The sequence below is a fragment of the Sphaerodactylus townsendi genome, linkage group LG17 (genome assembly GCF_021028975.2).
Source record: "Sphaerodactylus townsendi isolate TG3544 linkage group LG17, MPM_Stown_v2.3, whole genome shotgun sequence".
In the NCBI taxonomy this organism is placed as follows: Eukaryota; Metazoa; Chordata; class Lepidosauria; order Squamata; family Sphaerodactylidae; genus Sphaerodactylus; species Sphaerodactylus townsendi.
The window spans coordinates 2,082,516-2,107,953 of NC_059441.1; the positions used below are offsets into that span (position 1 = coordinate 2,082,516).

The 25,438-nt window shown below is 46.9% G+C and overlaps 1 protein-coding gene across 1 annotated transcript in view; it reads left to right on the forward strand.

Moving 5' to 3' along the window:
• Positions 1-558: 558 nt before the first annotated feature.
• NEO1 (neogenin 1) overlaps positions 559-25,438 on the forward strand; it is an 85,434-nt gene continuing 60,554 nt past the window's right edge. The window contains 5 exon segments of the mRNA XM_048482070.1: positions 559-683; positions 7,340-7,695; positions 20,309-20,584; positions 21,576-21,729; positions 23,236-23,372. Coding sequence (XP_048338027.1) covers positions 559-683; positions 7,340-7,695; positions 20,309-20,584; positions 21,576-21,729; positions 23,236-23,372 — 1,048 coding nt within the window.

Genomic DNA, 25,438 nt, shown 5'->3' on the forward strand with positions numbered 1-25,438 from the left:
AGATGAGGGCAGCACGCTTTGGCTCTCCTTCACTTCCTAATCTCATGTACAGGGACGCATTACCGTCTTACTGAGAGCGGACAATGTGGCGACAAAGCCCACATCAACAATCAGGAGGGTCCGCGATCCCTTGCCGTCTCTACCAGAGTCCCCTCCATATCCTCAACTGGGCAGAATCAACCTCAGCTTCCCCTCTCCTCCAGAACACATCAAGGGGAACCTAAATGTCGAGGCCGACTGGCTGAGCAGACAGAACCCGGTCATGGAAGCGGAGTGGATGCTACACCCCTCAATCTTTCCAACTGATCGCCCAAGCGATTACCGGTACCCCAGAGGAGTGCGACCTGTTAAGCCTCAGAAAAGAACCACCAGCTGCCAACGTTCTTCACCAGATACCACCATCACAGGCAGCTGCACAGGCGATTGACCTTGCTCTCCTTGGCCTCAGACTCTTCTTTATGCCTTCCTCCTTTCCCATCATCCCCAAACTCCTGAGAAAAATCTGGAGGGAGAAGGCAGAGGAGTCATACTAGTGGCTCCTTGGTGGCCAAGGCGACCATGGTTTTCTTCCATTCTGCAACTGCTCCAGTCAACCAGCCCTTTCTACTCCCAGCACCTCCAAACATGCTGTCTCAGGGTCTGCTCTATCACCCAGACCCCAGCTGGTTTAACTTAACCGCATGGTACTTGAGCAGCAGCTGCCATTTTAAACGAAAGGTTACTCCAAACAAAGTATTAGAGCACCACTCATGCCAGGTGGCCTCAAATTACGCCCGGCCCACCTTACATCTACTGAATTCTCCATGGAAAACATTAAGTAACATGGGCCAAGTCCAACAATACAGACCCGTGTCTCCTCAAAGTGGCACAGGTGCTAGCCTTCCTTCAGGGGGGCTTTGAGAGGGGCCTCAGAAGCCAACACTCAAGAGACAGGTGTCTGCCTTAAGCCCGGTCTGGGACCGCTTCTACAAGAGTACCGGCATCAAGACATCGGACATGAAGTATGCGTTTTCTAAAGGAGTTAAGCCAAAAAGCAGCCACCAGTCCTTCACCACTTTCAATGTGGAAACTGAACTTAGTTTTGAGCGCACTCACCAAACCTCCTTTTGAACCAATCCAATCAGGTTCCGCGTCAAATGGCTCCGCGTGAAATTACTTTTCTTAGTTAAGCCATCACCTCCGCCAGAAGAATTTCTGAACTAACAGGGCCTTATCGATAAACTCTCAACTGTGTGTGTTCCACAAAAACAAGGTGGTGATCGTCTAGACCCAACATTCATACCAAAGTTTGGCTCCATTCCATCTAAAACAAGAAATTGTGCTTCCCACTTTCTTCCCTTCACCAAACATCCTAAGGAAATTCTGTGTGGCACACCTTAGATGTTAGGAGGGTCTCTAAAAGCTTACATCATTCGAGCACAGAACATATTAGGAGAGACAGAATCACTCCCTAATTAATGTGTCCGCACATTCCAACCTGGGACAACAAATGTCTGCAGCTGCTATCAGCACAACAATCAGATCTTGCATTGTAGAAGCATACAGATCAGTAAACATACCCATACCTCCAGGAATCACTTCTGCACATTCCACGAGGTAGTTTTGCCATTAATGCAGCACTTAGGCGGCTCATACCAGTGGAGGACATATGTAAAGCAGCTACTTGGTCCTCCATCACAACATTCATTAAACACTACAGGCTACAGTCACTAGCTGACAATGAGGCCGCTTTTGGTCACAGAGTCCTAGAGCATGTTTTTGGTGAATAGTCCCACCCTATGGGGAGGGCCGACTGCTCGGGAGGTGGTCCTCAAATCAGGGATGCCAGAGCCTCAAAGCGCCCCCCAGGAGAGCGGTGATCCCACTGGTAGACTTACCCTGAGGGGGGCCTTTCTCCTGGCTGAGCGGGCTTACCAGTATCCTAGCACCCTCCAAAATATTCACTGAAATCCACATAGGACTCCAACACACCATTACCTGAATTTAACAGAACTATCTGGACTAGACAGTCCCCAAACTGGGGTCAGCTCGACCCTTCTAGTTAGAGATTCACGGATAAGTCAATTAGACTCTATGTTGTATCGTTAGACGGCAGTGTTAATCAGTTCCTTCCATTGTTACCCTATGTTGGATGGTTTATTTGCTTCCTGTTATATTCCACGTGTTGTACAGTTTTCTCTTTTTTTTCTACTACTCACGTTACTCAATACTGGGGCCAAGGGGTGTGCCAATAACCCATCTACAGGAAGTGACATCAAGCTTCATGGCCCTGCCTCCCCTGAGAATGAGTTGAGGAATCACCCAATCAGAGATGTCACCCTCACGTCAGCCCGCCAGGAGAGAAGGCCAAAGCCCTCAGGGAGTAAGTCTACCAGTGGACCGATCGCCTTCGTTCAGGAATCCCTGAAGTTTCCCCGCTACCACTTGTTCACTCACCTTCTCCTGGAGGCGATATCGGGCATCTTGGATGGGTGATTTCCCAACCCATTCTCAGGGAGGCAGGAACTCAAAGTTGCCACTTCCTGTAGAAGGCTTGGGCATCCATCTTAGATCGAGTATTTTTCCTGCCTCAGCAGGGAGAGCAGTGCTTGTTTAGGGCTCCAAGCAATTTTGACACAATAGTTCGTTTCGCTTTCGCCGTTTGCTTTGTCAGTCTTGTGTCTAGAGTTTAAGTGTAAGTCCTGTGGTCTCCCTCTCCCACCTGCTGTGTTCCCTCCCAAGTCTTACGTTTAGTGATTTCATCCCATTCCCCCCTGTGTAGTTCTATCCCCGTACACCTACCACCTTAAAATGGGTCAGCTCAGCACTTTCGTTTTGGGGCTTCCTCCTGCTGCCACCGGAAAAATCTTTGGCAGGTCAGCTGTATGGAGGAGCACTAGAGGCTAACACCAAGAGAATCACCCGGGAGCCCAGTAGAGGCAGAGCCTCAGGGTTTTGTGTGATATTTTAAAAAGATACACACACCTTTTGTGTTTGTATTTTTGGGTCATATTGAAAATATATATTTTAAAAATCCTAACCCACCACCACACTACCACCTTCCAAGCACCTTTTTTTGTGCGCTGGATTGACTTTGTTCAAATATACTCATTTCACTTCCAGTCAGTAGTGGCTGTGAGTGTTTTGATTTCCTCCCAATTATGTCTCCCTTATTCTTCGTGGCAAGGTAAACAGCATGAATTTAAAGAACATAGCTGGTTGAAAAATCCCTTATCAGTTTTGTCACATGATTTTGTACTTAAGACTGATAGGTGAATAATCTATGTAACTTTTAAAAGGGAACCCACCGGTAATTTCTTCCTTCAGTGGAGTTTTGGTGATGGAAGCGTCATCAGTATTAGGGAATGCCAAAATGCAATGATATTCAATTAATATTCTATTGGCAAAGGATAATTGTAAAACAACCTTCAGAAACTTTTGCACTTGTGATTTTTAATTTCACGACACAGAAAAGCACCAGGAGCCCCCCAAACCAGAGCGTTGTTCTTTTTTCGCCAACAGCTAAATCTGTCCTGTCTGAAAATTGACAACCTGTGTTTAGGTTTCTCGGCTCTAATTAAAGAACGTGCTTCTGAGCCACCCCTACAGAGTTCTCTATTGAAAACCATAATTTCCCTTGTTAAGGAGAAGAGGGAGAGGCTGCACGTTTATCCTGGTATCCTAGGCAATTAGCACTCAATCAATGTCATATGCTTCATTGGTATTATAAAAGGGCATCTACCCATAGACAGCCTCTTCTTTTTTTTTTAAAGCCACAACTTTCTGAGCCGCTGTGCTTGTCAGGAGAGCTTTCTTTTGAAAAACAGAAGCATGCTGATTTGTAAATCCATCGCCAGATGGAAAAGGACCAATACTTCCCTTCTCAGCAATTACTTCCTTCAGTGGTACTTCCACAACCTTTGTTTCTTTCACCAAGGATTAGATGGTTTTGTGTGAGTTCCTTCATTTTTGTGGGATTTTGTCAAACTATAGTCTTAATAAAACCATGCTTTTAAGAATTACTAATACATATTCTGAATTTGTCAATTTGTTTTATTTTGTATTTGTTTTCGCAGCTGCAGTATTTGTCACATTTTTTAAAAAATCTGTCCTTTCTTCAAGTAGCTGCTGGATTTCCCCTCCTTCCTTTCACCTTTCCAACAACTCTGAGGTATGCTAGGCTGTGTGTTACTAGTCCAGAGGTCTGCAACCTGCGGCTCTCCAGATGTTCATGGACAACAAATCCCATCAGACCCTGCCAGCAAGGAATGGTCCTAGTCTAAGGACACCTAGGGAGTTTCATAGGTGACATTTAATCTAGCTTTTCTGCCCATTGGGGTCTCAAATCAGGTCCCTAAAATATAAACAGAAACAATACATTGCAGTTCAATTAAAACATTAAAAATCCACAATAATCATTAAAACAATAAATCCAAAGTAAAACATTAAAAACAGTAAAACATTAAAAATTCTCAGTAATATGATGAAACTTTACTAAAATGGCAACATTTTTGTAACTTATTGACATGATACCCCCCCCCCCAATTGCTGGTATTAACAAGTTCCATCTTAAATAAATGGCACCAAATTTAATGCTCCCATTCAGTGATCAGTTCATGTGTGTGGTGTAGTGTAGTAGGCTTTGGGTTCATAAAGGAGAAGGTGTCATGAACTGTGCACATTTAATGGTTGAAAGATTATGCTCGAAACTAGATGAGGGAAATCTGATTTTCAAACTCTCTCTCCTCCCCTAGTAAAATAGAACTGTTTGGGTAAGAGGGGGAGAAAGAGCTGTATTCGAGAGATTGCGCCGGAAGAGAAATATAGGTGCTCGAATGCGTCCCTCCCCCATCTCAGACACATTTCAAGAATCCTTTCTCTTTTTCTGGAAGATCTTCAGGAAAAGTTCACCCCCTCTCCCCCAAGTTCAGATGTTAACACGGCCTCTGCATCAACAATATGTGAAATCTGGCAAGTTCTATACTGGCAAGTTCAAAATGCCAGTATAGTAGTATTTTCGGCTATAGAAGCTGGTGTTACTCTGCAAAGTTAAGTTAAGCTGAGAAGTTTAGATGAACGCATCCAGTGAATAGTAGCCCCTCTTTGAAACCTGCTTGCCAGTACATCATAATATATCTGGTATACAGTTTTTTCTTCCTTTTTATTCTCAGTTTGTGAAAGTTTTCATGCACACTGACATATGCATAATGCCCTGTCCATCTGTATGTCCGTACGTGGCTGGATTCTTTGGCAGTTGTTAGAAAAGAAAGCAAACTAGGGGTTTTTGTGGAAAGTCTTTTACTTCCTGGATAAGTGGCATGGAAAGCAATATTAAAATCGGTGGAGGAACAGTTTAAAAAATGCCCGCCTTTCCACATTTGATAAATAAGTATTAATAAAAAAACCTTCAAGCTAAGGGGCACATCTGAGAATTGCAATACTAGTAGGTTTACCTATTTGAGTTGTCATTCCTCTTGCTATAAATTGCTACTATACAACAAAATTGAACATAATTTTAGGCAGAAGACAGGAATTGAAGCTTATGACCATCAGTTTGGTCTTATGTCCTCTTTAATCTTCTACTCATGTAAAGGAATAATCCTATAACGCCTTCACAAGTGTGTGTATAATTCCTCATAAATTATGGTATCTTGCACAAAAATGTTAAAAGAGTCTGTTTAAAAGAGATTTGGGGGTTGGGGGGCAGAATTACTTCTTATTTCTATTCATGGTGGATTTACCTGAAATGACAATGGTACGGGATGGGGATACTCCACAATATTGGATTTACTTTGCATTAACACTGTAAGGAAGCTAGAAAATGGCCTGTAGCTCGAGCTTCCTGCCTGATACAACCGCTTAGATTTTTAAAAATTGCCACCTTAAGTTTGTTCAAGACAAAACTGCTCCTCTCTCTCTTGCCTTGATTGCTCTTTGCATCTATCATCATTACCTGTCATCAAGGTACCAGATACATCAAGGTACCAGATACATTCATTACCTGTCATCAAGGTACCAGATACCTGTCACTACCAGATACATTTCCACCCCTTTTGCCAGGATATGTGGGCAGGATACGTTTTCCCACTTCCTGTCTCCTTGCTGTCGGGAGTCACCCAGTTTCCGTTTCGAGGCTTCACTCAGCAGTATAAACATCTAAACAGATTAACGTTAAGCTTAATAACTCCACAGTACTGCAGGTACTAAGTACCGCGGGACCCTGGCCTCAGGCTGGGGCTAAGACTGAAAAGGCCCTGCTTCCGGTTAGCTGGACCTTTTGGACAAAGCACTTCTAGGAACGATGCAGGTCATGTGTGTATTAAACTATTATGTGTTAGATTTAGTCAAATCCCTTTAGCTAGAGGGAGAACTAAGCCTATAGATTACTCATAAAACCATAAACCTTGTCTTGCTGGATTGGCCAATGAGCCATATGTTCTGAGGGCAACAGGGGTTTGTTGGATTTTTTTTAAGAAGCAGGGCATGATTGCAGTCAAGTCTTTGCCCCTGGCATCTGCAAAGTGTATTTATTTATATATCATGGCTAGAGATTTCCAGAAATTTTCTAGAAGAGAAACATTTCCAGGAATTTCAAAGCCAAGGGGATGTGTGTGTAGAATTGTGGCATCCCATGCTGCATTGGTACATTTATTGTAATTTTTGTCAGCCAAGAGGTAGGGGTGTGTGTGTGCGCGCGTGTGTGTGTGTGTGGAGTTTGGAAACAAATTTTTGTAGTGCCGCAATCTATTATTTCAAAGGAATACCTTTGATGCAATTTGCTGTTCATGATGCAATTACTTTTACTTTACAACTTGTTCGAGTTTTACCTGCCTCCTTTTATACAGGATAACATCCTTTAACTGAATGTACGACATAGATGTTACCAACTCAGTTAGCAAGAGGTTAAAAATACTGGGTTTACATGTCATTTTAAAATATAACGTTTTCGTAAAACTGCAGTTGATCTTTGTACTACCGTGTTTCCCCTGAAAATAAGACAGTGTCTTATATTAATTTTTGCTCCAAAAGATGCACTATGTCTTATTTTCTTTCAGGGATGTCTTATTTTTTCGTGTTCTGTTCTGTCGGGCTAATGCTTCCAAACAAAAACTTAGCTACGTCTTACTTTCGGGGGATGCCTATATTTTGCACTTCAGCAAAACCTTTACTACGTCTTATTTTCAGGGTATGTCTTATATTCAGGGAAACAGGGTAGTACGTGTTCAAAGGAAAAGTCAAATGTTGCCGGTAAGAGCAGACGATCTTGGCGTTTGGCCAGTGTTCCCAACTACTGATCTAGACTGATCTAGAGCAGAAGAGCACGTTGGAGATGTATTAATGAAACAGAATTCTCGGGCAGCTCTAAAACAAGTGTTTTGTTTTCCTTGCGGCCTACAGGACCCAGCGTGAGGACTTTCACTCCGTTTTATTTTACTGTGGAGCCAGCGGACACTCTGTCCATCAGAGCAGCTTCTGTCATCCTGAACTGTTCGGCTTACTGCGAGTCTTCTCCAAAAATCGAATGGAAAAAAGACGGGACTTTCTTGAACTTGGTGTCGGACGACAGACGCCAGCTGCTACCAGATGGGTCTCTATTAATAAACAGTGTGGTGCATAGCAAGCACAATAAACCCGACGAGGGGCATTATCAGTGTGTCGCAACTGTGGAAAGCCTGGGGACGATTGTAAGCAGAACAGCGAAGCTCGCCATAGCAGGTATGTTTTTGTTCTCCCTGGTGGTAGCAGGCCATCTGGTTGGGTTGTTCTCTACCCCACTCCGAGTAGGCAGGAAAAGGCTCTTTGTGACTTCCTGTCAGGTGCCTGTGGTGCTGCTGCCCCAGTATCTTCCTGCCTCGATCAGAGTAGGCAGCAACTCGACAGGCTCCTTGCTGGATCTCAGCAATTACCTTTTCTTACATTCCTTGTTTGTGTTGTTTGTGTTGTAAGAGTTTTACTTGTATCGTGTGCTGTGTGAGTTGGTCTATTGTCGTCTAGTCGCCCTCCCTTCCTCTCCTGTGTGTCCCGCCAAAAAACGCTTTGAGAGGAAGAAGATATGGCGACGGCCATTTTCCACCTCTCCACAGAGGGACTTTGTTCTGCAGCTTCTGCGTTAGAGAACATCTAGGTCCTACCGCCGCTTGGATCGAAAGCACCTTCCATCAGCATTGTGCCGATGGGCTGAAAGGAGTCGGTTCCCTTTGAGCTGGCGAACAGCCGCTGGGGCTGGGCGGGCTCCATCGCCTCATCTCGCCCGCTGGGGAAGACGGTCGCGACTCAGCAGGCCCTCTATCGCGACGTGGGAGTTAGCGGACCGCGTAGGTCGGCGAAATAGACGCCGCCGTGCTGATCTGGAGCGAACGGCCGGACTCTGAGGAGGATGCGCGGGGAAATGCCTTGTTACCACCCTGGCCCCCTGCCGGAGTTATGCTGCGCTGTCGCTCCGTTCTTGGTCAGGATCGCTACGGGCTGAGGAACCCCCCACCTTGAGGTCAGTCGGGCCCAAGCCATTATGGGGAGGTGGCTCCCGGGACCGCGCTTCGCACTGATTCCAGTGCCTTCAGCCTCCAGCAGCAACTAGTAACGCATGCTCCAGGCCTCCATAGACCAGACAGTAGGTCGACGCTTCCAAGCCTCAAGCACCTTCACTCATGGGCTTAGAGAGAGGTCTCCCTCCAGATCGCTTATCTAGGTCTCTCGGGCGGAGACCATAGCCCCAGACTAGCCATCACCCTACCACTCTGAGGGCAGCCTCCTCAGTGAGGGGAGGTGGAATTTGACTCCAGACCATTTCTCTGAGGGAGAAAACCAGCCAGTAGAACAGGCTGATCAAAGTCATAGGCTATTTAAAGTAGAGCAGCTTCCTACCCTTCTAGCTAAGACGATTGCAGCCTTGGATTTGACTGATTCTGAGGAAGCTATTGATCCCAACGCCCCAGCCTCCTCCAAGCCCGTTAAGGGCTGCCCCAAGGGAGACTCAACCATTTTACCTGCTGAGGACGAAGCCACCCAGTTCTTTCCATTGCCTGGAGTTATTTGTCCGCCAGTTCAGAAAGGAATGGGTCAGCCCAGCCTTCCAGCAGGGGTTTTCCTCTGATTTACAAAAGCTATGCACCTAGCTCCTGAGTTTTTTCTCAGACTGGCTCAGAACCCCTCTGGCTCGACTTAGACCCCATCTCCACCCTCCACTCAAAGCCGGCGACTAGCGTCCCGGGATGGGGAGGGAAACGTGAAGGATCCCATAGACCGTAAGGCGGAGCACAACCTCCGCCAGGGGTGTATGAGGGCTATACATGGAAGCTAAAATTCTGGCGCCAGAAAGCAGCGGTGTCCAGAGCGCACCATTGTCTGGTTGCAGCTCCTCAGCATTATCCCTCCAGAGATGGGACCGTGATCACCCCTTATGTCTCCCACATAGGCCACTCACAGCTCAGCAGGTGGCCGGAACTGCTGGTGACCCCTAGCACCCTTGGCTGACGACAATCGCGGCTTTAGCTCGCTCGACCTCGGCCAAGGGCAGCTTTAATGCTCTGGCCCCTGCCTGGGTGGAAAATGCCCTACCTCCATCAGTTCGGGCCCTGGGCGAGTTCCGCATGGGGCCTGCAAACAGAGCTATCTTCCACCGGACGCCTTCGGGAGGCTGTCGCCGCGGTCTTTATTGCCCCCCCTTACTGAAATATGTTAGGAACTAAACCGAGTGGCTGCCATTTTTCCATCCTTATGTCGAACACCTCGGCCGGCCACGCCCTGTTGATTTCCATCCTGGGCCCGGCCAGCTTTCCTCCCTCCTCTTTCCTCTACTATGTATTTTCCCTCCCTTTAGCCTTTGGGAATGGGCTTCCGCCTTTAAACTGTTTAAACTGTTTTAAGCTGTTTTAAACTGTTCAGACCGTTGAATTGTTCAAGCTGATTGAACTGTTTGAACAGCTATATTGTTAAGTTGTTTTAAATTATGTGACTGCTGCTGGTTTTAAGAGTGTTAAATTGTGTTGTTGAGTTTGCTGTCGGAGAACAGCCATGTTGGAAGCCGCCTCGAGCCCCTTGGGGAAGAGGCGGCCTACAAGTTCGAAATATAAATAAATAAATAAATAAATAAGGGAGGGAGTTGAGAGGGTGATTATGGCGACTTCCTTCGTAGCGGACGCCACCTTAGGTGGTTTCTTGGTCACCTCCCGCATCATGGCCTCTGCGGCTGTGTCACGTAGACTGCTCTGGTTAAAGCCATGGCAGGCTGACACGCTGTCCAAAACAGTCGTGTCCAGCTTTGATTTTGAAGGCGGGACTCTTTTTGGGTCAGAACTTGACAAGGTCCTTGTGGAGACCAAAGATCATAAAAAAAGCCATGCCGCTGCCTGCAAGGGCAGACCGTCCCTAGGTTCACCGCCAAAACCGGCCTTTAGATCTTTTTCCTCCTTTCGGCCAGTCGCTGATCATAAGAGATCAGGCGTGGCAGTCTCAGTCGCCATTTCAAAAGAGACAGGACTGCCCAACAAAATCTGGCAAGCCCTTCGTGCTGGACTCCACTGGCAATGGAAAACAAGGCGTGATTCGCTTCAGTCCCCGACGTACAGCTTACGCCTCCTTCAGTCATCTTTGAAGGCCGACGCTTTATCATTGGATCAGGGGAAATAGTTTCCACTGGCTATTCCTGGAATTCAAAATTTTCCCAAAACCAGATTTCTCCCTCCCCAGTCGGGCAGCGCAGACAGGGCAGACACAGATTGAGAATAGCTATCGAACACCTGTTGGCCATCAAGGCCATAGAGCCAGTACAGCCACCAGCAGGGGATGGGAGTTTACTCATTATTTTTTCACCGCCCCCAAAAGAACGGGACGCCAGCATTATCCTCAACCTAAACATGTAAATCAGTATTCCTCAAGAGGTTCCGCTTCCGTGATGGAAACACTTCGTCTACAGTAACGGCCATAATGCAGGGAGAGACTTTCTAACATCCTTGGATCTTGGCCGGACGCGATACCTGTACATTACCTATCCACCCGGCCACCATCGCATTTCTCAGGTTTGCAGTGGGGACCTCCACTTTCAGTATGTAGTCTGCCCTTCGGGCTAGCCACTTCAGGGTGTTCACCAAAGTCCTGATCGGGCCAATTCGGGCAGCTCCGAGTCAAGGGGTGCATATTCACCTCTATCCGGACGCACTCTCATCAGGGTCTCTGTCAGAGAGCCAGGTAGTCAGGGATGTGGCCAGGGTTCAACAGGTGCTCTCAGAACACGGATTTGTAATGAACAAAGAGAAGAGCACGTTGATCCCATCCCAACAAATGGAACATCTCGGCGCTGATCGATAATGACACATGCTCCCTCTTGTTCCGCTGGGCAAAAGCCCAGCACATCCAGGAGGTGAGCCTAAGGATTTTTCGGTTGTGATCTACTCAATTCTTCTGCAGCTGGCAAGCCTCTTGGGCCTCCTTTTGTCCACCATGGACCTCATTCAGTGGGGGTCCGCCCATGCCAGACCTCTCCAGGCCTTCCTGCGTCCGTATGCCAAACAAATTATTTTGAAGAGAGATCGGCAATTGTCTCTTCCTCTAGCAACTCCGGCCACAGTCTCAAGTGGTGGACTGTCTTATGCAACCTTCGACAGGGCAAAGATCTTTGCACCCTCACAGCAGGCCCACATCTTCTCAGACGCCAGTCTGTCCGGGCTGGGGTGCCAAACTGGACTCTCACCTGGCCAGGGCACCTGGTCCCAATCACAAGCTGGTCTGCCGCATCAACATCCTAGAAGTCAAGGCTGTGCTGATGGCCCTCAAGGCATTCAACAACGGAGATATCCTGGCGGAAGCACGTGTGGTGATACATACGGACAATATATCGCAAAGTGTTAATATCAACCACCAAGGGGTCCAGGTCCTCCGCCTACACAGGAGTGCATTCCGGTGATTTCTCATGGGCGGAACTCCATCTAGCCTATTCGGAAATGGCATAAACCATGGGACTTTGAACACCGAAGGACTGGCTCAGTCGACTGCACTTTCCAGCCCGGAAAGGAAGCTGAAACCGGAGATATTCCAGTGGATCCAGGGCACGTTTGGGAGAATGTCAGTCGACCTCTTTGTATCCCCATCCAATGCTCAGCTCGGGACGTTTTTCACCAGATTTTACCATCCTGAGCCGGGCGCGCACGGGATGCCTTTCTAGCACAGTGGCTGGAGGGCCTCCTGTATGCTCTTCCCCGCCTCCCTGTTCTTCACAGGAGGGAGCTGGTGCTTGGTGGCCCGGACTGGCCCAGAAGATCGTGGTATTCAGTGCTCAGACAACTTTCCATCGCGACCGCCTCTGCCCTTGCCGATAATCCCAGACCCTCTCTCTCAGGGCCCGCTTTGTTCCATCCAAACCCAGGGTGGCTAAAGGTAACCGCTGGCTCTTTGGAGCGATTGTTAAAAAAAAAAAGAAGGGGGTACTCTAAGGGGTGGTTAACACCATTTTAGCAGCAAGGAGGAAGTCCACCATAAGAATTTATGACTCCTCCTGGAAAGCTTTGTGCGGTGGTGCCGTGAGAAAAGACAGAGATCCCCGGATTGCCTCTCCCTAGCATCTATCCTGGATTTTCTGCAGGAGGGATTCAAATCTGGTTTGAGGGGCTCCACCCACGCCAGTTAGCAGCATTGGCTACAGTGCTCCTCGAGGTTCAGGGGTTCCCATCACCAGGCACCCGATACCATAAAGTTCCTCAAGGGGGTTGCCCAGTCCCAGCCCCCTGTGCAGCATCAAGTTTCCCCACTTGGCTGCCTTCACGCAGTATTGGACGCCTCTAACCAAGTCACCTTTCTCGGTCTGCCCAGTCCATACACCTGAGGTGGCTTCGCATGAAGCGGTTGTTCCTTGTAGCCATCACCTCGGCTAGACGGGTATGGGAAATTAGGGCCCTGTCTGCCAATGGAAAGCTGTGCTGGTTCTTTCTGGCAGGGTGGTAGTGCTCGGCCGACCCCACTTTTAGACCCAAAGTGGCATCCAGGTTTCATCTCCTTCAGGAGGTGGTCTTGCCTCTAACTCTTTGTCTCAACCTCTCACCCCAGGGAGAGGCTTTGCACAATCTGGATGTGAGGCGTCACTGAAGTTTTCTCCCAGTGGACTGAACAAATTCGGTGAAGTCCGAGTAGCTCTGTCTATTAATATAGGCCTACCCAAGGTGGGAGAGCCCATGTTCGCGGGCGGCTGTTAGCTCACACATTAAGGCTCGCCTATTGGACGCCCATAAGGCTAAGGGGCTTCCTCCCCCCCCTTTGGGGTCACAGCTCATTCTACCAGGAGTTGTGCCAATAATGTCAGCCTTTACTTAAACACATCCCTCTGGAACAGATATGTGGGTAGCCACTTGGGCTTCGCTTCGCCCTCGTTAGACATCTATAAACTGGCATCCATAGATGCCGCACAGGCCTTCCTTCGGAGGAGAGTGCTGGAGCACATCATCGGGGAGCAATGAACCCTCCCTTTTAACGGCACTGCTTGTTTCTTGAACCAGATGGCCTGTTACCACCAGGGAGAGAATCCACCCATTGGTACTCACCGAAGGGGTCTTCCTTTGCGGTCGAGAGGCCATCTCTGGGCCCACCCTTCATTTTTTTCCGAGAGAGCAGTTCTATTAGTACTAAGCCTGTTTTGTAGTTGGGGCTCTTTGTTTTCCCCTCATATTGGAAGTTGTTAGTTTCCTGTTGTTATACGGTGTCAGAGCTGTGGTGTTGCTTGTTGTGTATTTTTGTTACTGTTGTACGTCATTCTGCTCGGCTGGTCAGATACTGGGGCAGCAGCACCACAGGCACCTGACAGGAAGTCACAAAGAGCCTTTTCCTGCCTACTCGGAGTGGGGTAGAGAACAACCCAACCAGATGGCCTGCGACCACCAAAGGAGACCCCACCGTGAAGACCCCTTCATGGTGAGTACCAATGGGTCGTTTTCTTGACTTTCCAACATTTTGCCCAATTCGAGCTGGGAGCTGATACTGCTGTGAAATATGTGTACAAAATTATTGAATCTCCACATTCCAGTTTTAACTACTGCTGGCAAAACCCTTCCCATGTTCTGCAGCATACGTGTCCTCTTAAGAGTGATGTTCTGAATTCCCTGTTGTACTTCAGTAACACTGCATTGTGGGTTGTAATTGTGAATCTGAAAGTATCCTGACGTTGGTCAGGTAGGGATTGGCCTTTCTATTGACATAGTTGATCTTCCTTTATTCAGTAGAGCAGGCGTGTTCTTTTCAGCAGAGGACACTCCCCTTTCTTCTGCATTTTTGCTGTTTAAAGAGGGAATTTCGCCGCTTTCACTTGAGGACAGAGGAGGGTATCTCAATACCTTTCCCATGATTTCAGGAGACAGGAAGAAGGCTGGTTTTTCCATCCCTGAACTGGAGGAAGTACTCCTAGCCCTCAATTTGAAAATGTACGTGGAGAGTCATCCAGTCTATGATGTGTACCTTGCCAGAGAGCAGCTAAGGAGTCTTTCTTCCCTAACATAGGGAACTGAGAAGATGCTAGACCAGCGGTTCTCAACCTGCGGGTCGTGACCCCTTTGGGGGTCGAACGACCCTTTCACAGGGGTTGCCTAAGACCATCGGAAAACACATATTTCCATCGGAAAGCACATAATTTTATGGTTGGGGGTCACCACAACATGAGGAACTGTATTAAAGGGCCGCGGCATTAGGAAGGTTGAGAACCAGGGGGCATCCATTGAAAATGCTGGGGGGAAGAATTAGGACTAATAAAAGGAAACACTTCTTCACACAACGTGTGATTGGTGTTTGGAATATGCTGCCACAGGAGGTGGTGATGGCCACTAATCTGGATAGCTTTAAAAGGGGCTTGGATAGATTTATGGAGGAGAAGTCAATCTATGGCTACCAATCTTGATCCTCCTTGATCTGAGATTGCAAATGCCTGAGCAGATCAGGTGCTCAGGAGCAGCAGCAGCACGTTAGCTCCCAAAGGCCATTGCTTTCACATCCTGCACGTTAGCTCCCAAAGGCACCTGGTGGGCCACTGCGAGTAGCAGAGTGCTGGACTAGATGGACTCTGGTCTGATCCAGCAGGCTAGTTCTTATGTTCTTATGTTCTTACTAACTGAACCAACCACACAATATGAAGGCCGCACATACATGTTTCTGCTGTGCCACCGGAAAATATTGATGTTAGCAAAAGATGGTAAACCGGTACTAACTCTTGCCCTGCTAAAAGCAGAACCTTCTTTTGTTCATAAGGGAAAGACAGTTGCTTGTTACTATTTTCTCCCCATCTGGGTAGCAGACCCATGTTAGATCCTGCTTCATAAGACTTCCTGGAGCCCAGTTTCTCCCTATTCACTTGTTTCTGGAATGGAAGGGAGACCATCATTCGACGATTGTGGGGACTTCCCCCTAGCCTCTTTGGTTGTGCTTGTGTTGGAGGGCACCTGCCATTTCACTAGCATTGAACAGGGAGCAGAGTTGGGTTTTATACCTGGCTCTTCTCTTCTGCAAGGAGTCTCAGAGGAGCTTACAGTCCCCTCCCCTCCCCAAACAGGCACCTTGTGAAGTGGGCCGGGTTGAGAGTTCTGAGAGAACTGTCACTGGTCCCAAGATCACCCAATAGGCTTCATGTGGAGGAGTGGGGAATCAATCCTAGTTCTCCAGATTAGAGCTCACCGCTCATATGGAGGAATGGGGAATTGAACCCAGTTCTCCAGATTCGAGTCTGCCCCTCTTAACCACTGCACCACTCTGGAGGAGAGAGCAAGGGAAGGGAATGTCAGAGGATTCATTCTTTTCCGTTTCCCTCTTGCTTTTCCTCTCTACACTTGTGTGTGTGTGTGTTTTCAGTTGTCTATTATATATCATGTGCAGATTGCACATTTTATATGAAGGGAAGTTTCTTGGAATGGCACAACAGCAGCGAAAGCATCGAGGAACAAAAGAAGAAGAAACCGTGAAAGGAGATTTAGAAGGGATAAAATTGGCTCTTGCAGCTGTTTCCTTCCATTTCCCTAATGAACTGTTGGACCGCCTTTCTGAGGATGTTTTCTTTGCTTCATAAAAGCTCAGCGTAATGGATCCATTTTGAAAGTTGCTGCCACAATCCAGAGACGTTGGGTGCGTTTGAAATTCAGACGTCATCTGCATTAGGTTGGGACTGTGGCACCAGAGGACTGTAACTCAAAGAAACAAGGACTTTATTTGTATCTGGCGTGATTAGTTTAGCGTTCTCAGCATGAGTAGGTCCATCCTGTAGCTTTGCTTGACAAACTCAGTGGCTGGTCAGGGATGTGGCAAATAGCTTTTGCTGTCTTTAATGACCTGGAATATCTCTAGCCTTGGAAATACGATACCCACGAGAGCCTGGGAGAGGGACAGAAGAAGCCAGAATGCCATGAACTGCGGATCTGGAGAGGCGGAGGCAAGAACTGGTCTAGAAGCTGGGAAGCTCTCTGTACCTGATGCCCCGATTAGCAGTTGTGGTGTCTCCTTGCAGAACTGAGAAAGTAGTTCGCTTGAGGACTCCACCTGACTCCACCTGAACCCAGGTTCCAGTTGTTTGCTATAGTAGTCAGCATAGTAGCATTAGTCAGCCCAGGTGTCTTCATGGAGTATGAGCCTTGTCACCCGCCAGCAGGGCCAATTGGCCATGCTAGCAGGGGCTGCTGGGAATGGTAGTCCATGAACATCTGGAGGGCCTGAGTTTGACACCTATGAGCATAGCCAACTGTCGCTCCAGGTGTTCATGGAGTACGATTCCCATCAGCCCATGCCAGCAGGGCCAATTGGCCATGCTGGCAGGGGCTGCTGGGAATGGTAGTCCATGTACACCTGGAGGGCCTGAGTTTGACACCTATGGTGTAGAGCACAGGTGTCAAACTTGCGCCCCTCCAGATGTATGGACTACAGTTCCCATGGGGATTGTAGTCCATAACATCTGGAGGGCTGCGAGTTTGACACCTATGGTGTAGAGGTTCAGATGTCAAACTAGGACCTGGGAAAGCCCCAAGTTTAGATCCTGACTCACGCCGTGGAAGCTTGCTGGGTGATCCTGGGCCAGTCTGACACACACTCAGCCCTGACCTTGGCTAGTATTTGCATGGGAGACCTCCATAGAATATGGAGGGAGTGACATGAAGCTGGCACTGGCAAACCTGCCTCCTGACATCTCTTGTCTTGAAAACACTACGGGGTCACTGCAAGTTTGAAACCGGAAGATTTTCCAATGCAGATTTAAGTAAGCAATTTAAATATTGTTTAAATAGTGTTAGTGGGTTGGAAAATCTTTGGTGGAATAATATAGCACCAGAAAAATTTCAGTGCAGAACCACTGCATACAAATATTCCCTCTCTCCTTCTGATGACTGACTTAAAAAAACAAACACTTTGTTGTGATACTGTGATACATAACTGTAGATTGTTTTTGTGGATTATTGTTGGTAAGTTTATTTGTCTTACCGAATGCTGCAGCCCGTCGACTTGTCCATTACTGAAATTGGTGCAAGTTTCACCATTCACTTTTACAGAGTGTGAAGCTACCCGTCATTCCTGAGAGTTTAGAGCGTACAAATTGGCTCATATCCCCCCCCCTTACCCCCTCAGCAAACCACAGTCTCAGATCTGCTCAAGTTCCACATTCTGCTCTCCGCCTGGATGCATGTACAGTCCCTGAATGATAACAACAGAGAACAAAACAAACAAAAATAATGGCACGGGAGTTTTCAAACAGTGGTGGTTAATGTTTAAACAGGAGTGGCATCCAAATGAAATGGGATCTTTGTTCAGAAATGCTGCAGCTCCGTGTGGGGCTGAATGCAGATCAGAGCATTCCACTCTGGAGAAACCAACTGGTCTAATATGGGACATTTGCATTTGAAGCAAAAAAAATGTTTCTGGATGGAAATACGCAGCAAAGTGTGTCTCAAAAATGTTCCTCTGCTGTAAGCAAATGGAGAATTTTTATCACCTTGGGTAGCGTTAGGATTGGATATCTGGCGTTCGTACAGAGTTGTTAATGCAGGTCTGGTTTCAGTCCAGATGTTGATCCCCCCCCCTCATAATTAAACCATGTTGACATTCTGATTGAAGTCTGTCCAGGAATTGGCTGGCAGACAGAAGCCGCAATCTAGCTCTGAAATATGACCTTGTGTCTTTACCTCATCTCCCTCGCCCTCTCCCGTGGAATAACTGAAACAGGATGATGACATAGAAAGCTGGAAACCAGAGCCCGCAGTTAGTTTGCACAGCTAAATTCCTTTGTCGCTTGGATATGAAGCGCTGCACTTTCCTTTTAGTTCATGTTTGGTCCAAGAAAGAACTCCCACGTACTGCTTTAGTGCGTCGCTTCTCAGACCTGAACCACTGTCATCCCCTGGTTTTGAATTTATCCAGTTTGGGGACAGGCCATTCTCTCACCAGTAACCCACTCCACTTGGTCAGTACGAGCGCACTGTTAAGCACAGTTGTGCGTGGTCTGTAGACTCCAGCACTAATTCAGTTCTGGTACTGGGAGAGGAAAGCTTCTGGTCGGAGCAGTCCATACGCAGTCCATCCATGCATGGCCAGTATGGATCCGTGAAGGGCTCCTGTCAGGAAACATTCCACCCACCCAGCTGTTGACTGATGGGCAGAGGGAGGATCCAGTTTCCTCAGGATGTTATCTTTCCCTGGAACCTTGTACTTGCCCATCCTGTGTCGTGGGCCCCAAAATGGGGGGGGGGGGCACCCCACTGCTTTGGGAACCACTGTTTTTTGTTTGTCAAAACCTTGTCCACACAAAGAACGTTTGGATATACTTTTTAGAAATTTGCATGAGAGTGCATTCTTCCCTTTAGGGCACAGGTTGTGTGTCAGCCTTCAGAGGACTGTTAAAGCCTCATCATCCCCTGCCAGCATCATGCTGGCAGGGGATGATGGGAACTGTAGTCCATAACATCTGGAGGGCTGCAAGTTTGACACCTGTGCTTTAGAGAGACAGTATCGCAGAGTGCTCAGAAAAGTTGAACTAGAACCAGTGAGATCTGATTTCAGGTTCCTGCTTTTCTACGGTGCCCTCTGCTTGGCTGTGGTTGTGAGGATTAAAAAGGGCTGAGGGAGGCAACTTATGCTTACCTGAGTTCCTCCGAGAAGGCAGGGTAACAACCAAATTGGTGGCGGTGGTGGTGGTGGTGGGGTGGAGGGAACCACCACCAGCGTTCTCTCCGTTGAGTCCCGTTTGGAGGAAAACCAGTTGAGATAATTTGATTTCAGATGGATAGCTGCTATGCATAGTCTGCTAATGATAAGACGATAAGGACATAAGAAAGAGCCTTGCTATCAGACCAGAGTCCATCTAGTCCAGCACTCTGCTACTCACAGTGGCCCACCAGGTGCCTTTGGGAGCTCACATGCAGGAGATGAAAGCAATGGCCTGCTGCTGCTGCTCCCAAGCACCTGGTCTGCTAAGGCCTTTGCAATCTCAGATCAAGGAGGATCAAGATTGGTAGCCATACATCGACTTCTCCTCCCTAAATCTGTCAAAGCCTCTTTTGAAGCTTTCCAGGTTAGTGGCCGTCACCACCTCACGCGTTGCATTAAGAAATGTTTCCTTTTATTAGTCCTAATTCTTCCTCCCAGCATTTTCAATGTCTGGCCCCTGGTTTTAGTATTGTGAGAAAGCGAGAAAAAATTTCTCTCTGTCGACATTTTCTACCCCATGCGTACTTTTATAGACTTCAATCATATCCCTCCTCGGATGTCTCCTCCAAACTAAAGAGTCTCAATTTTTCGTATCCACTATCAATAGCCTCCTCCAGCTGGAGTTAAACACTTCACTCTATTAAACATGTCAAGTTAACAGCAAAGCGTTCTCCAGGGTTACCGGGTGGTGCATTTCTTTGTGGTTCTATCAAGGAAGTTCTATCAAGGAAGTTCTATCAAGGAGTCACTGGCTAATGATGGCCCGGTTATGCTTTCAAGGCAACAGATATTCAGAGATGGTTTTCCATCACCTGCCTGTGCATTGTGAAGCTGGACTACCTGTGCGGCCTTCCATGTAAATACTAACCAGGCCTGCTAAGCTTCTGGGATCTGGTAAGATGGAGCTAGCGTGGCAATTCAGGCAGGGATGGGTCAGTCCAAACTCACGGGAAATGGAAGAAAAGCAGGATATAACATATTTTAAATAAATAGTTAAGCCATGCATCATAGTAGGATATATTTGTGAGGCACTGAAACAGTGAATTCATGACCTGGTCTATTATATGTGGCGGAATTATGACTGGCAGCACACTGGCACATTGTAAGCATGCCCGCTTCCTTGAGGAAAAAAAAGAAACGCACGCACACAAACTAATATTTGTTCTTTTTTGGTTATGTTCAGGTCTTCCAAGATTCACCAGTCAGCCAGAATCCGCCTCCGTCAGCAGAGGAAACAGCCTCGTGCTTAACTGTGAAGTCAATGCTGATTTCGCCCCCTTTGTGAGGTGGGAGGTAGATCACAAGCCGCTTTTTCCGGACGACCGCGTGTTCCAGCTGTCGAGTGGCGCTCTGATAATCAGCAATGCTACAGACGAGGATGGCGGCACATACTGTTGTGTCCTCGAAATCGGTGGCTCTCCCAAATACAGCGATGAGGCAGAGGTTAAACTTCTCCCAGGTACAAAAATTTCCTCAAAGTCCCCCCCCAGAGGCGTAGCTCCAAAGGGGCAGGGGGCCCACATCGAGCGCCCCCCCCCCCCGTGCGGGCTTCTGGGGCAGGACGGGGGCATCGTAGGGGGCGGAGGACGCATTAGTGCACCGGGCGCTTTTCCGCCTCGCTACGCCTCTGGTCCCCCCTTAGTGCTCTCTTTTATCAAATCTGTAGCAAGTCAGCAGTGTGATGCTGCAGTTGTAGAAATATTGTGAATCCTTTTTATTCTTGGCAGACTCATTTAGTGTTAATAAAAATTACATGCGCGGACAATTATTACATACGTGGATTTCTTAACATTTACATGAAAAAGGGTTGTCACAAGATATGCACGTAATGATAAAAATATTAGTTTGTGTCTTGTGTAATATTTGTTCGTGTCTTGTGGCTCTCAAACATCTGAAGTTTATTCTGCGAGTCTCTTATGCTAAACAAGTTTGGCCGCTCCTGCCATAGTCTTTTGTAAAAGCTTGCTCTCGAGCTATTGGTTTCCTCATATCTCAGACCACAAACAACAAACAACAAATCTGGAACGGTGACAGAATTTTCTCATAGTCTGTGTTTTCTCAGTAGAGCTGCCATCAGTCATCTTAGCGAACTAGCCCTGAGGCCAATTCTTGTGCCCATTCCAAAAGCTGTTGTCCTGTTTAGTTCTTAATTGGCGGTGACCTCATGTTTTTTCTTTTCCCAGGCAGGACTTTTCTCACGCAAACTACCTTGGTTATTACTTGGCAAGGTCTTAGCATAAAGCGTTCCACTTGTATGTGTAGAAAGGAGTAGGGAACAGTCCATTAAAGGCCAAACCATCCTCTGGAAAGAAACGGAGTTTGCAAGCAAGACAAGTCATAAATGGGAAGCCATCTGGGCTCTTGGCTTTTGCGTGTTGCGTCGAGAGTTACTGTTTCTGTGATTTTTTAAAGAAATATCTGTTTTTTCCCCCTGATTACAATATCTACAGAATTGGAAGTTCCCTCCAGTCTGATGTTCCTGAGGCAGCCTTCCTCGCTGACCAAAGCTGTTGGGCAGAGTGCAGTTTTACCATGTGTTGCTACCGGCATTCCCACTCCCGTGGTCAGATGGACAAGAAACGAGGAAGAGATTGTTACAGAAGGGTATGTAGCGCCTCTGCCCTTACCACTCTGACACCTTTTTATGATGATGATGAAGAAGAAGGGTTTGGATTTATACCCCACCTTTCTCTCCTGTAAGGAGACTCAAGGTGGCTTACAAGCTCCTTTCCCTTCTTCTCCCCACAACAGACACCTTGTGAGGTAGTGGGGTTGAGAGAACTCCAAAGGACTAGCCCAAGGTCACCCAGCTGGAATATAGGAGTGCGGAAACAGATCTGGTTCACCAGATAAGCCTCCGCCATTCAGGTGGAGGAGTGGGGAATCAAACCTGGTTCTCCAGATAGAATCCACCCTAGGGCAACTTGATCCCAGTTCGAAATCCTTATTTGTGGGATGGAAATAGACTCTATCTTACCTAAATGTGCTTGCTTGGAACCTGATTCAAACCTTGCCAAACCAGGCAGTGTGTGGGAAGGACGACCGGGGAGTGCAAGAAATGAGACCTGGTTAATTCATGCCCAATCGTGAGCGCACAGAAGTTTGTTATGTTGTTTCAGTTAGCTAGTACAATATGAAGGCAAGGAGTAGATAATAGCTCAGCTTGCCCCTCTAGTATCTTATGCAGGGGACCCAGAGGAGGTTGGGCCGAATGCTGTTTTTAACATTAAAAAGGTAGATTGGAACTCTACAGCGGGAGAAGAGCAAAGACCTAGAATATTGCTTCCCCGATTTTATGGGACCTTGTTTATAGTGAACTAGTGTGCAATGCTCGGGTTTGGAAGGCTCCCAGACCGCCTTCACATAAGCAGGGTTTGCTCTCTCTCTCTCTCTCTCTCTCTCTCTCTCTCTCTCTCTCTCTCTCTTTCTCTCTCTCTCTCTCTCCTTTTTTAAATGCTGAGAATATTTTTTTATGCGAAAGGTAACAGCAAATGCAGGCAGCAGGGTAATCTGTCTTTTTCTATTACTGAGTTCCTTTTTGTAATTTTTTTGGGGGAAAGTTCTTGTAAAGAGATGATCACCTGCACTTTTTATGTAGTGGTGCAAATTTGTGTTTAATTCCCCCCCCTTTCTCTCTATCATCTATCTATCCATCACCCATCCACCCATCCACCCATCCACCCATCCACCCATCCATCCATCCATCCATCCATCCATCCATCCATCCATCCATCCATCCATCCATCCATCCATCCATCCATCCATCCATCCATCCCTCCCTCCCTCCCTCCCTCCCTCCCTCCCTCCCTCCCTCCCTCCCTCATCATCATCATCATCATCATCATCATCATCATCATCTTTGGCTGACTGCACTAGTGGATGGTCTCACTTCTTTTGATGTTTTTTGTTGTTGATATTGAAGTTATTTCCTTTTTTTTACTGATTATCCTACTACTGGTGTTTGTATATCTGTATAAATTAGAAATAAGCTTAAAAACCACAGATTTTTGTATTCTTACACATCTTGTACTTCTTTTACCAAAACACTTTATACTTAAAAGAAAAAAATGCACACAAACCAAAATATTCGTGTGTCCTATTTTTCCACAGCTCTCAGAAGTTTTTATTGCTGGCGGGAGGGACTCTGAGGATCAGTGAAGTCACAGAAGATGATGCTGGAGTATATACCTGCATTGCGGATAACGGGAACGAAACAGTTGACGCTCAAGCAGATCTTATTGTACAGGGTACGTAAATAATTTTTAAGAGATTAATGAAGGCCTGTGAAGTAGTAACAGAACTCCATAGAATCCTTGGAATTGGGAGGAGGCGGAGCTGGGTTTTTTTTTTTTTTTTTGTGATCCTGTCACTTGGTGTTTGCACAAGGAGATTCCCAAACTGTCATTTGCAGCCCTTGGTTTAGACTAGAAATCCACCAAGACGGTTTCCTGGCTCTCGAAATACGTCTCCTCCTTGCAACTGGCACATTCCTGCCGTGAAACAAGCGTGCCATTATCCTACAAGAAAAACAGATACCTAAGTCCCACTGAGGGAAACATACGCATACCTACCGTGTTTCCCCGAATATAAGACAGTGTCTTATATTAATTTTTGCTCCCAAAGATGCGCTATGTCTTATTTTCAGGAGATGTCTTTATTTTTCTGTGTTCTGTTCGTTGGGCATGCTTCCAAACAAAAACTTTGCTACGTCTCACTTTCGGGGGATGCCGTATATTTCGCACTTCAGCAAAACCTCTACTATGTCTTATTTTTAGGGGATGTCTTGTATTCGGGGAAACAGGGTATATTTTTTTCCCCTGAGCAGAAGAGGAGGGTTGGGGTCATGTTTTCCAGTTAGGGGATGGATGGAGAGCAAGCAGAAAATAGTTAAATAACGTATTTCTTCTGTACCATTCTTCCCCTCCAAAAAGGCAGCCCCAGTGGCTGAATTTGGAAAAGAAAGGGAAAGGTTTTAGATGAGTATGGTGGAACTAATTGTAATATCCTTAACCAGGCAATCTGAATCTATTCGTGTACTTAAATATTCTGGAATTCAGGGACTAGAAGAAAAATGGGGAAATCATCCCCCCAAATAAACCACAAGCTTTAAGCCCGCCTTTATACATAGCTTGTAACGTCCCTAGTTACATACAAATGACATTCCACATAAAGGTGAGTTAATGCTGGTAACAAAAATGTGAGGACCTGGCTGCCTCCCCCCCCTCCCCCCCCCCCAGTGGGATGGATTAAAATACAACGCTATTGTCCTGTGTGTATACAGATGCTTGCTCCCTGTGCGTATTGCTTTTCCATCTTTGATAGTCCCATAACAGGAAAATGGTGGGCAGTAAAGTTATTTTACTGTTCTGTGAAAGAAATGATCAGGTTTCCCTTGCGTAGATGATGAGAAGGTGGTATTGAAAGAAGTAATTGAAGGAAACGGGCCACAATGCCTGTCTAGTTCATTTTATCAGCTTAACTCAGGAAGTAACAGAGAGGCAGACAGATGCTGACAAGGTTATAAGATCACATTTCATCTGGGCTGTTTTTTGTGTGTGTGTTTGTCACTGAATTTGGCTCCCTGGAGATCCCGGCAAACACTGTGACGTCAACCATGCTGCTTTTATGTTTCCTGGACTATCAGTTTCACATTGAGCTGAACGTTGCAGCTCGATAGAACTTCTGCTATCTATTTTTTTTAAACAAAGAAAAGCGTAGCATTAGGTAGGCGATGCCAATTATCTCAGAAATTGAATGGAAGAGTTACTTTCTGAATGGCAGTTGCGCAGATTTGTGGGAGAAAGTAGGAACTTAAGAGCAGAGAGATAAAATTTCACTCCATTTTAAAGCCACGAAGAAAGACAATCTGATTACGAGTTTTGTTTCAGGGAGCCTAGCTTCATTGATCCTCAACCGTGTCAGTTCTTGATGGGAGTACCGAGATTGTTGAATTCTTGTTGCAGCAAAAAAGCATGAATGGGGGAGAGTTGGGAAGTAACCAATGTATGAATGGCATTAAACTGACACTTAACTACAGTAAGAAAAAACACAGAAGCCCCTGTGTTAAGATTTACATTCTGGGAGACCTGATACATGAACAAAAAGGAAAACTGAAGGGAACTATGACAACAATGAGAATTATTTCTTATGCGCTCAGCAGAGGCCAATCTACTGGAGATCCCTGGCCCCTCAATGATGCGGCTGGCCTCCATTCGGGCCAGGGCCTTTACGGCTCTGGCCCCTGCCTGGTGGAACACTCTACCACCAGCTGTCCGGGCCCTGCGGGACCTTGGAGAGTTCCGCAGGGCCTTCA